Source organism: Neolamprologus multifasciatus, unplaced genomic scaffold (assembly GCF_963576455.1).
Source record: "Neolamprologus multifasciatus unplaced genomic scaffold, fNeoMul1.2 chr13_unloc_2, whole genome shotgun sequence".
NCBI classification, from domain to species: Eukaryota; Metazoa; Chordata; class Actinopteri; order Cichliformes; family Cichlidae; genus Neolamprologus; species Neolamprologus multifasciatus.
The window spans coordinates 411,670-426,235 of NW_028181975.1; the positions used below are offsets into that span (position 1 = coordinate 411,670).

At 43.3% G+C, this 14,566-nt stretch overlaps 1 protein-coding gene and 1 pseudogene across 1 annotated transcript; one reads left to right on the forward strand and one right to left on the reverse strand.

Annotated features, from left to right (window-relative positions):
• The first annotated feature begins 1,201 nt into the window (after positions 1 to 1,201).
• On the forward strand, positions 1,202 to 13,209 carry LOC146490426 (uncharacterized). Its single transcript, XM_085153229.1, has 9 exons — positions 1,202 to 1,720; positions 8,651 to 8,731; positions 9,739 to 9,786; positions 9,885 to 9,917; positions 10,316 to 10,363; positions 10,462 to 10,494; positions 10,970 to 11,017; positions 11,116 to 11,148; positions 12,857 to 13,209. Exons 1-9 carry the CDS (start codon positions 1,261 to 1,263, stop codon positions 13,105 to 13,107), a joined length of 1,035 nt encoding a protein of 344 aa, XP_085009355.1. The 5' UTR covers positions 1,202 to 1,260; the 3' UTR covers positions 13,108 to 13,209.
• LOC146490427 (uncharacterized) lies at positions 1,715 to 10,321 on the reverse strand (annotated as a pseudogene).
• Positions 13,210 to 14,566: the final 1,357 nt, after the last annotated feature.

Consider the following 14,566-nt stretch of genomic DNA (forward strand, 5'->3'; position numbering starts at 1 on the left):
TGGCATCGTCCTCCTTTGAAGTTGATGAGCAGGTGACTAATTTTCTGGTGGTGTTATTATTGCAACAAGAACACAGCCGAGTTGTTTGGATGTTGATAGTGAGGGTGTTAGACACAAGTCCTATAGTGTTGGTTAATGTAAGATACCTACATTATGAGGACTGTGTGTGGATACTGCCGAGTGTCATGTTGGTTCACACTGGAGAATTAATTTTCACTCAATATTAATTCATTACATTTACCTCATTTATGTCAATAACCAGTGTACCTTCATAACTGTACTGTATAGTCTCAACGTATCTGTGTTGAATGGATGTTAATGTACTTTTGTGTTTGCTTGCACAAGGTTTCAGAGCACCCTGGCCGTCCTCAAGCTGCTGTGCCCATGGCATCGTCCTCCTTTGAAGTTGATGAGCAGGTGACTAATTTTCTGGTGGTGTTATTATTGCAACAAGAACACAGCCGAGTTGTGTGGATGTTGATAGTGAGGGTGTTAGACACAAGTCCTATAGTGTTGGTTAATGTAAGATACCTACATTATGAGGACTGTGTGTGTTTTGGATGCGTAAGTCTATTGAAAGATGGGCTCTCAAGTCTGTGTGTAACAGAGACCCTGCAGTGTATGAAGCTTTCAGGTACATTATTATGAGGACTGTGTGTGGATACTGCCGAGTGTCATGTTGGTTCACACTGGAGAATTAATTTTCACTCAATATTACTTCATTACATATACCTCATTTATGTCAATAACCAGTGTACCTTCATAATTGTATTGTATAGTCTCAACGTATCTGTGTTGAATGGATGTTAATGTACTTTTGTGTTTGCTTGCACAAGGTTTCAGAGCACCCTGACCGTTCTCAAGCTGCTGTGCCCATGGCATCGTCCTCCTTTGAAGTTGATGAGCAGGTGACTAATTTTCTGGTGGTGTTATTATTGCAACAAGAACACAGCCGAGTTGTTTGGATGTTGATAGTGAGGGTGTTAGACACAAGTCCTATAGTGTTGGTTAATGTAAGATACCTACATTATGAGGACTGTGTGTGGATACTGCCGAGTGTCATGTTGGTTCACACTGGAGAATTAATTTTCACTCAATATTAATTCATTACATTTACCTCATTTATGTCAATAACCAGTGTACCTTCATAACTGTATTGTATAGTCTCAACGTATCTGTGTTGAATGGATGTTAATGTACTTTTGTGTTTGCTTGCACAAGGTTTCAGAGCACCCTGACCGTTCTCAAGCTGCTGTGCCCATGGCATCGTCCTCCTTTGAAGTTGATGAGCAGGTTGCTGTACTGTTATCACCAGACATGGTTGAAGCCCTAACGCAGCTCATAAGCAGAAGACTAGAGTGTGGAGTCCCGGAAGAAAACCCCTTCCTCTTTGCAAGACCCAACTGTTTGACTCCTTACAGAGGACAGGACTGTCTCAGGATTTATGCAAATGACTGTGGTGCACAAAGTCCTGAACTCCTTAGGTCAACACAGCTACGCAAGCATGTTGCAACTTTGTCACACGTCTTGAACCTAAAAAATCACGAGCTTGACCAAGTTGCTGACTTTCTAGGCCATGATATCCGTGTCCACAGAGAATTTTACAGACTTCCAGAGGCTACAACCCAGCTGGCAAAAATATCAAAACTACTACTTGCCATGGAGAAAGGGACCCTTGGAAATCTCCAAGGCAAAACATTGGAAGAGATTGAAATTGAAGGTATTTCTAAGTAGATAGTATTTTAAGGTGTCTAGTTTTTAAGCTTTTGAGTGTTCTTAACACAATATATTTAATAACCTTACTTTTACATTAAAGCTGTTAAGAGAAACAAGGAATGTTTGTACCTGCTGTTTAACATCTCCAAAAAGTTGATTCTGTTCATCTGGACATAGCTGAAGTTGATTCTGTTCATCTGGACATAGCTGAAGTTGATTCTGTTCATCTGGACATAGTGTTTTGTGGGAGAAATGTTTCGTCACTCATCCAAGTGACTTCTTCAGTCTCAGCTGACTGCAGGTTTCAATCTTATAAACAGTACATTTGCATAATGACTGAAACCAGCCCACTGAAGGAACAATGGGCTTGGAGGTCAGTCCTTAATCTTAATTATGCAAATTCTCACGACCATTGATCAGCAACCACTGACCAAAACCCACTGATCAAAGACCACTGATCAATGGCCATGAATACCATTCACAGAGAGCTCTTCTGTGTTGTGCCATGCGCTTCGCCAGAGGTTGTTTGGTTTCCCCGATGTATAAATCCTGGCAATCCTCCTGGCACTTAACAGCGTACACTATTTTACTCTGTTTGTGTCGGGGGACCCGATCCTTGTGGTGGACTAGTTTTTGGCACAGTGTTTTGGGGTTTGAAAGCCACAGAGACCCAGTGTTTAGATAAAATGCGTCTCAACTGCTCCGATACTCCTGACACATATGGGATCACTACAGGTTTTCGTTTGGGCAGCAGTTGTCCGTCTCTCCTGGATCGGCTGGAGCTTTCTTTAGGAGCCGTCCCAGCTTTGACAAAAGTCCAGCTGGGATAACCACATTTACTCAGGGCCTTCCTGATGTGATGTTCTTCTGCCTCCTTGGCCGCTGTGTCAGTGGGGATGGTGTTCGCTCCTAATGACACCAAGTTTGTGCTCCAGTGGATGATGAGAGTCAAACCTTAAATACTGATCCGTATGTGTAGGTTTACGGTACACGTCAGCTTTTAGATGTCCCCCATTACTGATGGAAATCTCAGTCTAAGAAAGCTAACCTGCCACTTTTCATAGCCTCCCTGGTGAATTTCATGTGTCGGTCCACAGAGTTAATGTGATCCGTGAATTGTGGTACGTCCTGAGATTTGATTTTCACCCAGGTGTCATCCACATACCTGAACCAATGGATTGGTGGTGTTCCAGGGTAGGATAGCAAAGCCCTCTTTTCCACTTCTTCCATGTACAAATTGGCCACGATGGGTGAAACTGGGGAGCCCATGGCACACCCATGTTTCTGCCTGTAGAACTGACCCTTGTATGTGAAGTAGGTGGAATGAAGACACAGTTCCAAAAGCAAACACACTTGGTCGATGCTGAGAGTGGTCCTGTTGCTGAGGTTGGTGTCATAATCTCTTACGGACTACCTTCAATGCTTCCGTGACTGGGATGCAAGTGAAGAGAGATGTAACGTCGTACAAGACCATGGTTTCATCTGCCTCCGTAATGACATCTCTCACCCGTCCATCCATCCATCTTCATCCGCTTTATCCGAGGCCGGGTCGCAGGGGCAGCAGCCTAAGCAGAGGCCCAGACCTCCCTCTCCCCAGCCACCTCCTCCAGCTTATCCGGGGGAACACCAAGGCGTCCCCAGGCCAGCCGAGAGATATAATCTCTCCAGCGTGTCCTGGCCTGCCCCGGGGCCTCCTCCCGGTGGGACATGCCCGGAACACCTCGCCCAGGAGGCGCCCAGGAGGCGCCCAGGAGGCATCCTTGTCAGATGCCCGTACCACCTCAGCTGGCTCCTTTCAATGTGGAGCAGCAGCGGCTCTACTCTGAGCCCCTCCCGGATGGCCGAACTTCTCACCCTATATCTGAGGGAGAGGCCAGCCACCCTTCGGAGGAAGCTCATTTCTGCTGCTTGTGTCCGCAGTCTCGTTCTTTCGGTCACCCTCTTCACCACGACGGACCGGTGAAGCGTCCGCATCACTGCAGCCGCAGCCCCAATCCGTCTGTCAATCTCCGGCTCCCTTCTCCCATCACTCGTGAACAAGACCCCGAGATACTTGAACTCCTCCACTTGGGGCAGGAACTCATCCCCGACCCGGAGTGGGCACTCCACCCTTTTCCGGCTGAGAACCATGGCCTCAGATTTGGAGGTGCTGATCCTCATTCCCGCTGCTTCACCCTCGGCTGCGAACCGTTCCATTGCGAGCTGGAGGCCCTCACCCGATGAAGCCAACAGAACCACATCATCCGCAAAAAGCAGACTTGAGATTCTGAGGCCACCAAAGTGAAAGCCCTCCACTTCTTGGCTGCGCCTAGAAATCCTGTCCATAAGAATTATGAACAAAACCGGTGACAAAGGGCAGCCCTGGCGGAGCCCATCACCCACCGGGAACGAGTCCGACTTACTGCCGGCAACGCGAACCAAGCTCTGGCAACGGTTGTATAGGGATCGAATGGCCCGTAATAATCGGCCTGATACACCATACTCCCGCAACACCTCCCACAGGACACCCTGAGGGACACGGTCGAATGCCTTCTCCAAGTCCACAAAACACATGTAGACTGGTTGGGCAAACTCCCATGCACCCTCAAGTATCCTTGAGAGGATAAAGAGCTGGTCCAGTGTTCTGCGACCAGGACGAAAACCGCATTGTTCCTCCTGTGTCCGAGGTTCGACTAGCAGACGAACTCTCCTTTCCAGCACCCTGGCATAGACTTTCCTAGGGAGGCTGAGGAGTGTGAGCCCCCTGTAGTTGGAACACACCCTCCGGTCTCCCTTCTTAAAGATGGGGACCACCACCCCGGTCTGCCAGTCCAGGGGTACTGCCCCTGATCTCCACGCAACATTGTAGAGGCGTGTCAACCAGGACAGCCCTACAACGTCCAGAGCCTTCAGGAACTCGGGGCGGACCACATCAACACCAGGGGCTCTGCCACCAAGGAGTTGTTTAACTGCCTCAGTGACCTCGCCGCCGGAAATTGGTAGGTCATTCCCCTCATCCCCAGACTCTGCTTCCTCCTCGGAAGACGTGTCAGTGGGATTAAGGATGTCCTCGAAGTATTCCTTCCACCGCCTGACAATTTTCTCAGTCGACGTCAGCAGCGCTCTGCCAGCACTATACACAGCGCAGGTAGAGCACCGCATTCCCCTCCTGAGACGCCTGACGATTTGCCAGAATCTCTTCGAGGCAGTCCGAAAGTCTTTTTCCATGGCCTCCCCGAACTCCTCCCACACCCGAGTTTTTGCTTCAGCCACTGCCCGAGCCGCATTCCGCTTGGCCTGTCGATACCTGTCGACTGCCTCCGGAGTCCCACAGGCTAACCAAGCCTGATAGGACTCCTTCTTCAGCCTGGTGGCTCCTTTCACCTCTGGTGTGCACCATTTGGTTAGGTGATTACCACCACGGCAGGCACCAACCACCTTGCGGCCGCAGCTCAATGCAGCAGCTTCGGCAATGGAGACGCTGATCATGGTCCATTCGGACTCAATGTCCCCAGTCTCCCTCGGAATGCTGTTGAAGCTCTGCCGGAGGTGTGCGTTGAAGATCTTGCGGACTGGGGCCTCTGCTAGACATTCCCAGCACACCCTCACTACGCGTTTAGTAGGGGTGCAACGATACACAAAATTCACGGTTCGGTTCAGTTCGATACTTTGGTGTCACGGTTCGATATTTTTTCGATACAAAAAAAATGTTCATGCCTTTTTATTAATTTGTCATTTATTAAATTTTCACGGCACATTCTGCACCACATCTCTGTGCGTTCATCATTTGTTTGAAGCCAGCTCACCTCCTGCAACCACTTTTCTGAGAATACGCGCTTCTTTTGTGGTTCAGACTCCATTTCTTTGGAGGTGAAGGAACACCAAAGTAATTGCTTAAAGGATTTTGCTTCTTCAACATCTTTAAGAGTTCTAAACAAATGTCTGTCCTCCTCCAGAAAATCCTATGTACGCAAACACGCGTTGCAACTTCTTATCTTGTGCGCGTTTTTTATTTTGACAGCGAATGCGCACCTGCGGACCACTTATGTGCAGCCCTGGTTATTTAGCTCGTCATATTGCAGCCACAGAAATTCTTTTGTCCATGAAACCATAAAGCTGCACTTTCTTTTTGCCTTATAGTCTGATTTGTCATAACTTTTCCGTTTTGTGGTAAGCTTTGTTTGGCTGTCACTTCTTCACGCTGACCTGTCTTATTTGGCTCAGCAGAACTAAAATATATATCCTGCTGCTTTTACACATGCACTCACATAACGCTCAGCGATTCTCTGCGCGATCAACCTCTCACATGTTTAAGCTTGCTGCGGGAGATTTCACTTGTCATGTTTGCATAGTAAGCTAACGATTGATAAGATGTCAGAGGAATTGGTGCGCAAATTATCATCACTCACCAATCAGTGCTGTCGCTCTCTATACGCAGTTCGCACGATTGCAAAGTGAAAGCAAAAAACAAGCGCAAATTCAAACGCAATTTCAATATGTCACATATTGACAGTGGCTCACCGATGCCAATGACATAATTACCCAGCCACATTTCCGAAAGAATGCAAAAGCATTGACATATATTTTGCGAGCCCTGTATCTGATTGAGGAATCACTCATCTTTGGAAAAGAGAGTTTATTACAGAGAAATGGCTCTTTCCAAAATAAAAGCTATACTATACGCTTCTTCTGGGCTATATTCTCAGCACCATATTAAATATATCAGGTCCCCATAAGGAGAATCATGTGCTAACGGCTGTCTAAATGACTCGGGTAAAGTTTGTAGCATGCGTGCTTGTTGTTTTTGTCTGCTTCCACTTGTCTTTGCACTAGGATGATGTCGGAGTAAATGTGCAGTCATATTCGTTGTGTTCCCACTAGTGCTGTCAGCGTTAATCTGAAATGAGGTTAACGACACAACACCTCCGTTAACGAGCTACTGCGGATTGCCTTGTGCGTGGGGCTGGACGGCCAACACAACGAGCTAACTGCGCTAACACACTAGTTCCCACCCATGTAATTGAGCATTGCTGGCACATCCAACATACTGTTTTACTTTAATCCATGACGCGCTTACCTTCAGGGTCATACTTCACATGAAAACCAAAATAGTTCCAAACGCCAGATCTGAATGAGGGTGGGGGAGGTTCAATTTGCCATGTTGCAACGAGCTTAGCTTCTGTCTCGCTAGCTTGCCCTGCGCTCAGTGAATCTGCGTTCGACTACTCCGCCTAGGCTGCACTGTCGAGCGCAGATCCACTGAGCGCTCAACACAGAAAGCATCGTCAGAAGGGAAGTTGATAAAATAAATTAAAAATGTTGTATTGTTCGATACATATGCGTACCGAACCGAAAGCACTGTATCAAACGGTTCAATATCGATACGAGTATCGTTGCACCCCTAGCGTTTAGGTGCACCGGTTCTGTCCAGCGTCCTCTCCTGCCACCTGATCCAACTCACCACCAGGTGGTGATCAGTTGACAGCTCAGCCCCTCTCTTTACCTGAGTGTCCAGAACATATGTTTGCAGGTCTGGTGATACGATTACAAAATCAATCATCGATCTGCGGCCTAGAGCGTCCTGGTGCCACGTGCACTTGTGGACACTCTTATGTTCGAACAAGGTGTTTGTTATGGCCAAACTGTGATTTGCACAGAAGTCCAATAACAAAACACCGCTCGGGTTCAGATCAGGGAGGCCGTTCCTCCCAATCACGCCCCTCCAAGTCTTGCTGTCGTTACCCACGTGAGCATTGAAGTCTCCCAGCAGGACAACAGAGTCTCCAGGTGGAGCACCTTCCTCTCCATGGTGATTTTGGATGCTGGGGGCTTTGCATTGCTGAGACAGGCCAAAACTTTCGTCTGTAGTTGCTATGCTTCCATTTCTGCAATATTGTTGTTACGAATTGCTGTTTCTGTGGCTGTGATCAGCTCCACTAGCGGGATTTGTCCCGGTGTGACAGCAAAATTCAGCCCTTGAGCAAGGATGTTTTTCTCTGTTTCGGTGAGCTGTCTGTCAGACAAATTCTTCACCCACTTGTCCACATCCTCTGTGTCGCATCCTTGTCTCTTCTGGTCACTGAGGACACTCTCCGTATTTTGCCGTGGTTTCCGACGTACAACAAGTAAGTCAAACTTCCTTTGTTGCCTGGTCTTAGACTTCTTGTGCTGTGCTAGACGAGCCTTCTCAGTAAAGTCAAACACCTTTTTAAGAGTATTCTCATCTAGAAGCATTGTCAGTCTCTGTTGGATCCGCTCCTCTTGAGATTTTAGCATGTCCATGGTAAAATTTGTTTGCCTCACCCGTTCATTAAGCAACTGATGCTGTGCCTTCTGGAGGATTTTTGTTGCCCGGAAGCCTTTAACGAAGAGCTCATTTGCAGACTTTTAGGAGTAATCCGGTTTTGTCTGCATCTGAGGCTGAATCTCAGGTGGTTCCTGTAATCCACCATCTTACGTGCTGTTTGCTCATACTGACGTACAAGCTTCAGGCCGTCCTTGCCAAAGTGGGTTAAAACGTCTTGATGCATTCAGAATGCCTCGATTCATAATCAAGGAGGGGGCCTAAGGCCATCTTACAGTGCTGTGATTGCAGCCATTCCCCAACTCTCTGTGTATGGTACTCATGGCTATTGATCAGTGGTCTTTGATCAGTGGGTTTTGGTCAGTGGTTGTTGATCAATGGTCATGAGAATTTGCATAATTAAGATTAAGGAACTGACCTCCCAGCCCATTGTTCCTTCAGTGGGCTGGTTTCAGTCATTATGCAAATGTACTGTTTATAAGATTGGGGAAACCTGCAGTAAGCTGAGACTGAAGAAGTCACTTGGATGAGTGACGAAACGTTTTTCCCACAAAACGCTATGTCCAGATGAACAGAATCAACTCTTGGAGATTTACTTACCTGGATGATTGAGAATGCATCAAGATGCTGCTTAACATATTTTTTTGTCAGATAACCTAGACTTGACAGACTCTGGTGAGAGTGAAGACGGCGAGGCTGACAAAGAATACCCACCAGCACAAACAAAAATGGGTAAATGCACCAACAAACAACTCATATTTATGTAGTATTCAGTTGAATGCAATATTGTGAGATGTTTCAGGTATACACAGTTATTTAAAAGGTAGTAGTAAGGATTATATGTGCACTGTAAGTCTTAAGTATTGAAAATGTCTTAATTTGTTTTGGGCTGAGGTTAATACACTGCTTAAGCTATTCTTGACATAGTCATAAAGATTGATGTCTGTCAAATAATGTCACTAAAGAAAGGTCTAACCAGATCAGTACAAAAAATGTAATAGTACTTACATTGATAGTTTTGTGTTGTGATGCTACAGATATCTAGCCAGAGATGTGTGTAAATGAATCAACCACAACGCAACAGAGCATTAATATTGAGCTACACTATTCAACTACAGAAAAGGGAACTAGGCAATTTGTTGAGGTACCTCCAGGGACCTCTGACAGTATTACCCACTTCCTACAGTGTGCCCACTGATGATGATTGTCTTATAACTGGACTGTTGGAGTATTGTGTTTACATTTTTACAAGGTATGCCGAGAACATCTCTTCCGCTTATCCTAACCCCAGCAAGTGCACTTATTGGACTTGGCTGCCCAGTCGATAAGGCGGGACGTTAGCATAGTGGTTAGCACTGTTGCCTCACAGCAAGACGGTCCTGAGTTCATCGGTCCAGGGTCCGCAAACATGGAGTTGTTTTCTCCATGTTTGCGTGGGTTCTCTCGGCATACTTCAGCTTCCTCGCACAGTCCAAAGAAACTGGGGTTAGGTTAATTGGTCACTCTAAATTGCCCATTGATGTGAATGTGATTGCATATAGTTGTTTTTCTCTGTGTTAGTCCTGTGGGAGACTGGCGACCTCAGTCATTTTAGGACTGAGCTATGGACCTGAGGATTACTTGTATTTATGGATGCCTCTCTCCTTGTTAGTGAAAATCATTGTCTTGTTAAAGGAAAGTCTAAACAGGAACAGAAAATGTGACTGCTATATTGAGCTAAAATACTCCTTGTACTATAGGGAGGAGTACTATGCCACCTGTAGAGGAACCTTCAAACACCTCAAACGGTATAACTATCCATCACCCTACATATTGATGGCTCTTCCATGATTACCAAGCCACTCATATTGTTTGTGATATTTTTGTTTTACTTTTCTATTTACAGATGTGGACTCGGCTGGAGAAGGCACATCACAAGGTACCACAAGAATAAAATATTTTAAAATATCAAGACATCTTTGAACAACAGACTAGCAAATGGTTATCTCTGTAACAGTGTTTGACAAGCTTTTTGATGTCTTTCATCTGTGTGGATGGCTTTTATGTTTTATTTCTAGTAAAATAGGTGTGTCCAAAGTTTTAACTGGTACTGCAGATATATCATGACAATTCACTGATATGCCAGCTGAACAAATGGTCAATGTAACTTTAAACTTCCTCAGTCATTTTAGGACTGAGCTATGGACCTGAGGATTACTTGTATTTATGGGTGCCTCTCTCCTTGTTAGTGAAAATCATTGTCGTGTTAAAGGAAAGTCTAAACAGGAACAGAAAATGTGACTGCTATATTAAGCTAAAATACTCATTGTACTACAGGGAGGAGTACTATGCCACCTGTAGAGGAACCTCCAAACACCTCAAACGGTATAACTATCCATCACCCTACATATTGATGGCTCTTCCATAATTACCAAGCCACTCGTGTTGTTTGTGATATTTTTGTTTTACTTATCTATTTATAGATGTGGACTCGGCTGGAGAAGGCACATCACAAGGTACCACAAGAATAAAATATTTTAAAATATCAAGACATCTTTGAACAACAGACTAGCAAATGGTTATCTCTGTAACAGTGTTTGACGGGATTTTTGATGTCTTTCATCTTTGTAGATGGCTTTTATGTTTTATTTCTAGTAAAATGCTTTCTAGTTTTGGGAAATGCAGTTAAGATTACTTTGAAAAGACACAATGCTTATTCAAATTCAGAATGAATAAACAGGTGTGTCCAAAGTTTTAACTGGTACTGCAGATATATCATGACAATTCACTGATATGCCAGCTGAAGAAATGGTCAATGTAACTTTAAACTTCTTCAGTCATTTTAGGACTGAGCTATGGACCTGAGGATTACTTGTATTTATGGGTGCCTCTCTCCTTGTTAGTGAAAATTATTTTCATGTTAAAGGAAAGTCTAAACAGGAACAGAAAATGTGACTGCTATATTGAGATAAAATACTCCTTGTACTATAGGGAGGAGTACTATGCCACCTGTAGAGGAACCTCCAAACACCTCAAACGGTATAACTATCCACCACCCTGCATATTGATGGCTCTTCCATGATTACCAAGCCACTCATGTTGTTTGTGATATTTTTGTTTTACTTTTCTATTTACAGATGTGGACTCGGCTGGAGAAGGCACATCACGAGGTACCACAAGAATAAAATATTTTAAAATATCAAGACACCTTTGAACAGATTCTTTGAACAACAGACTAGCAAATGGTTATCTCTGTAACAGTGTTTGAAAAGATCTGATATGAAAGTTTGGTCAATATGACATGCCAGAATTTTACAAACATTGCATAGTTCATGACTAATATCCAGTATGACCTTAAAGTTGGCATGAGGAATTTTCTTCTCAGGTTCAACATTAGAATACTTTTCTTATTTTGGTTCTTATTTCAGTTTTGGGATTTGAAAGCCACAGAGACGTTATCTTTTAAGAAAATCCGTATCAGCTGTTCTTGTCCTTCTTCGCTCCTGGATTGGCTGGAGCGTTCTTTAGGTGCCTTCCCAGGTTTGACAAAAGTCCAGCTGGGATAACCTCATTTACTCGGGGCCTTCTTGATGTCATGTTCTTGTGCTTCCCTGGCCGCTGTGTCTTTGCTCTATTTTGTAATATCTTGATGACGCCCAAGTTGTGCTCCAGTGGATGGTGAGAGTAAAGCCTTAAATACTGATCTGTCTGCATAGGTTTACAGTACACATCGACTTGAAAGTTGGCTCACTTAAAGCTCCAGTAAACTCAGCTTAAATACTAATATTGCATATTAATACTTACCATTAATCATCTTCAAAAGCCTGATTAACAGTTCAAATGTTCATAACTATTCGAAAACAAAGATGGGAAACTGCTTATCTTGCTTTTTAAACCATATATGAAAACTACATTGGCATGTTAGATCACCTTTTGATTGAAATCTTTTTATTTTTATTTTAAGAGACAATATGAGAGTTTATTGTCAGTGTTGGTGATTCTGTAAATGTGTACATCTTTAAACTAATATTTTTTTGCACGAGTTATTTCTGACTCAAATGTTTTTTAATCTCCCATGTTTCACGGTTTTTATCAAATGAGAAAGAGGTTTCATGTGAGTCATCTTGTTTTGCTGAGTATGACATCAGAGTAGACTGTCCTACATTGTCTTCGGAACAGATTGTTTTGACTTTCAGAGGAATGGAAACAAATGTGTGCCTTACATCACTGGATCTTGAATGAGTCCTCAAAGTATCCTGGATATCTTTAGAGTTTTCATTAATGCTGGTTGTATCTGATCACCCAGAACTTGTCATAATGCCAGGTCTGAACTGGGCTACTGTTACAGTACAAAATCACATGAGAATAAGAGTGGTGGAAATGAGGAATAATTTGCTTGACAAACTAAGTGAAAAGATCAGAGGACAAAGCTGAAGTAATGGGTTGAACCTGGATTCTGCATGATTGGAAGTAGAGGACAATAAAGGAGGACATGATGAAACTGGATGGGAACTAATGTCACTTTGTAATTGGGTGTCCCGTGGCATTCACATAGAAGTTCTATCTTTAATAGTTTTCTTTGAGTTAATGTTTTTGCGGGAAAGAACGAGCTAGATCTTCTAATCAGAATATAGCTTTTAAGACACTGTATTTATCTAACATGGCAAAAAGCCAAACCCCCGTGTAAATCTAAAGCCCCACAGCTATTTAAGCCAAGTTAAAAAATGCTGTGGTTAATGCCTGGACTTCTTTTTGATATGTGTACCATGAAATGGATTTGATGTTTACATCCATATTGTTCTTGAAGAGTAACTTTATAATAACTTAATAATTAACAAATCAAAAGTAAGCTGATCTTATTTTCTCTCCCCCTTGTAGCATTCCCTGGAAATGGCGCAGAAGGGGAAAATCCTCGAAGGAGACAAAAATGTCCATGGTCTCCCAAAGAGATTGCAGCAGTCATGAGACATTTCCGTGGGCACATTGCAAATGGGAAACTAGCCACTGTGACAGAAATCAAACAGTGTAAAAATGCTGAACGTCCTGTATTAGACAGTCGCTCTGTTCAAAATGTGAGAGACTTCGTCAGGAACCGCGGCATAACTCTAAAAAAAAGGAACAGCCGCTAAACGATTAATCAAGTTACAAAAATATATACACAGATGTTTGACATATATGTCATGTTTGCAAAAAGCACGTGTTCTTGTTGAAATAAACTTGAGTATTCACCATCAGATTGGCTATTATTTATATATATATATATATATATATATATATATATAATTTTTTTTTGTCTCTAAAGACCGTACTTAAAGGGAACATGTTATGTGAAAAGCACATTTTCTGTGCTTGAGCATGTATCTTATTACCAATTCAAGAACTCTGAAGATACACAACCCTGGAACCTTTTCTTTTGGAACTGAATATTTGTCTTTCAGTGAGGCTTTCTTATACTGAGGGGAAAAGTTCCTAAAAGCAAATTCTCATCAGCAGTTGTATAACTCAAATTAAGGAAGATATGTGCTTAATGTAAATGCATAATATACCAACTAGGAAATCTAACCTTTAATTGCTAGCCTTTAACAGAGAAGACCTGTAAATTCATGGTTGAAAAGTTACCTTTGGAACTCTTATCCCTGTATTGCTTTGACTTGAGCATTAGACATTTCATAAAGACTATAGGGAATTCACATTATAAATATGTGATGGCTCCAGTACAAATCTAAGAATAAGGTTTGTCTTTGCAAATTGCATTGAGCTAGTTCTCAAATTCAGGTCTTTGTGTTTTGTGATGTTCGATTTTTGTCATAAGACCACGTTTTGTTAACTATTAATTTTAATATGCAGTAGTAGTGTTTGAGTTTAGCCATGTCCCACTTATTCATTTTTGGCCCTATAATATACTTTGGTGACAGGTATGTGTGTTGTATAGCCAGTGTCCTTACAAATCCTGTTGGGTGTTAAAATGTCTAATATTTTCATAGGCGGGGCTTCTCACCTAATTATCTATGTCCTGATAAGGTTGCAAAAAAACAGGTTCTTATATCTCTAGTTGTGTTGCGTGTATAGGAACTTTGAAGTGAGATCTGTGCTCTGTGGCTCAAAACAGATTTTTTGACGTATTCAGCATCTCTCAGGGGCAAGCGGAAAGTGGTGTCCCCATAGTCCACCACCTGGGCTGGTTTGGAAAAAGTGTCCTTGCAATACATAGAAACCCGTATAGGTGTGTGTGTGTGTGTGTGCGTGAGTATGCAAATTAGTTTAAGAGACAAAGAGAAAGAAAGTGGTAGACACACAGACTTGAAGGTGAAACTGTAGGTGTTTTCTTGTCCATCTTCCATTGGTTTTAATTTTGCACTCCAGTATGAACAACCATCCCTCAACCCAAGGATCACCACAACATGATCTAACACACCTACACCTTAGTTCACAGATTCACTTTGTGGGTGCATTTCTGAGATTTCACACAACCCAGGATTCAAATCATGAATACATAATGGGCTTGGATTTACAACATTATAAATGAAATGCGCTCTATTTGGAAGCAGCCGGCCCCCCTCCTCTTTCGACGGGTTGTGTGTGAGACTT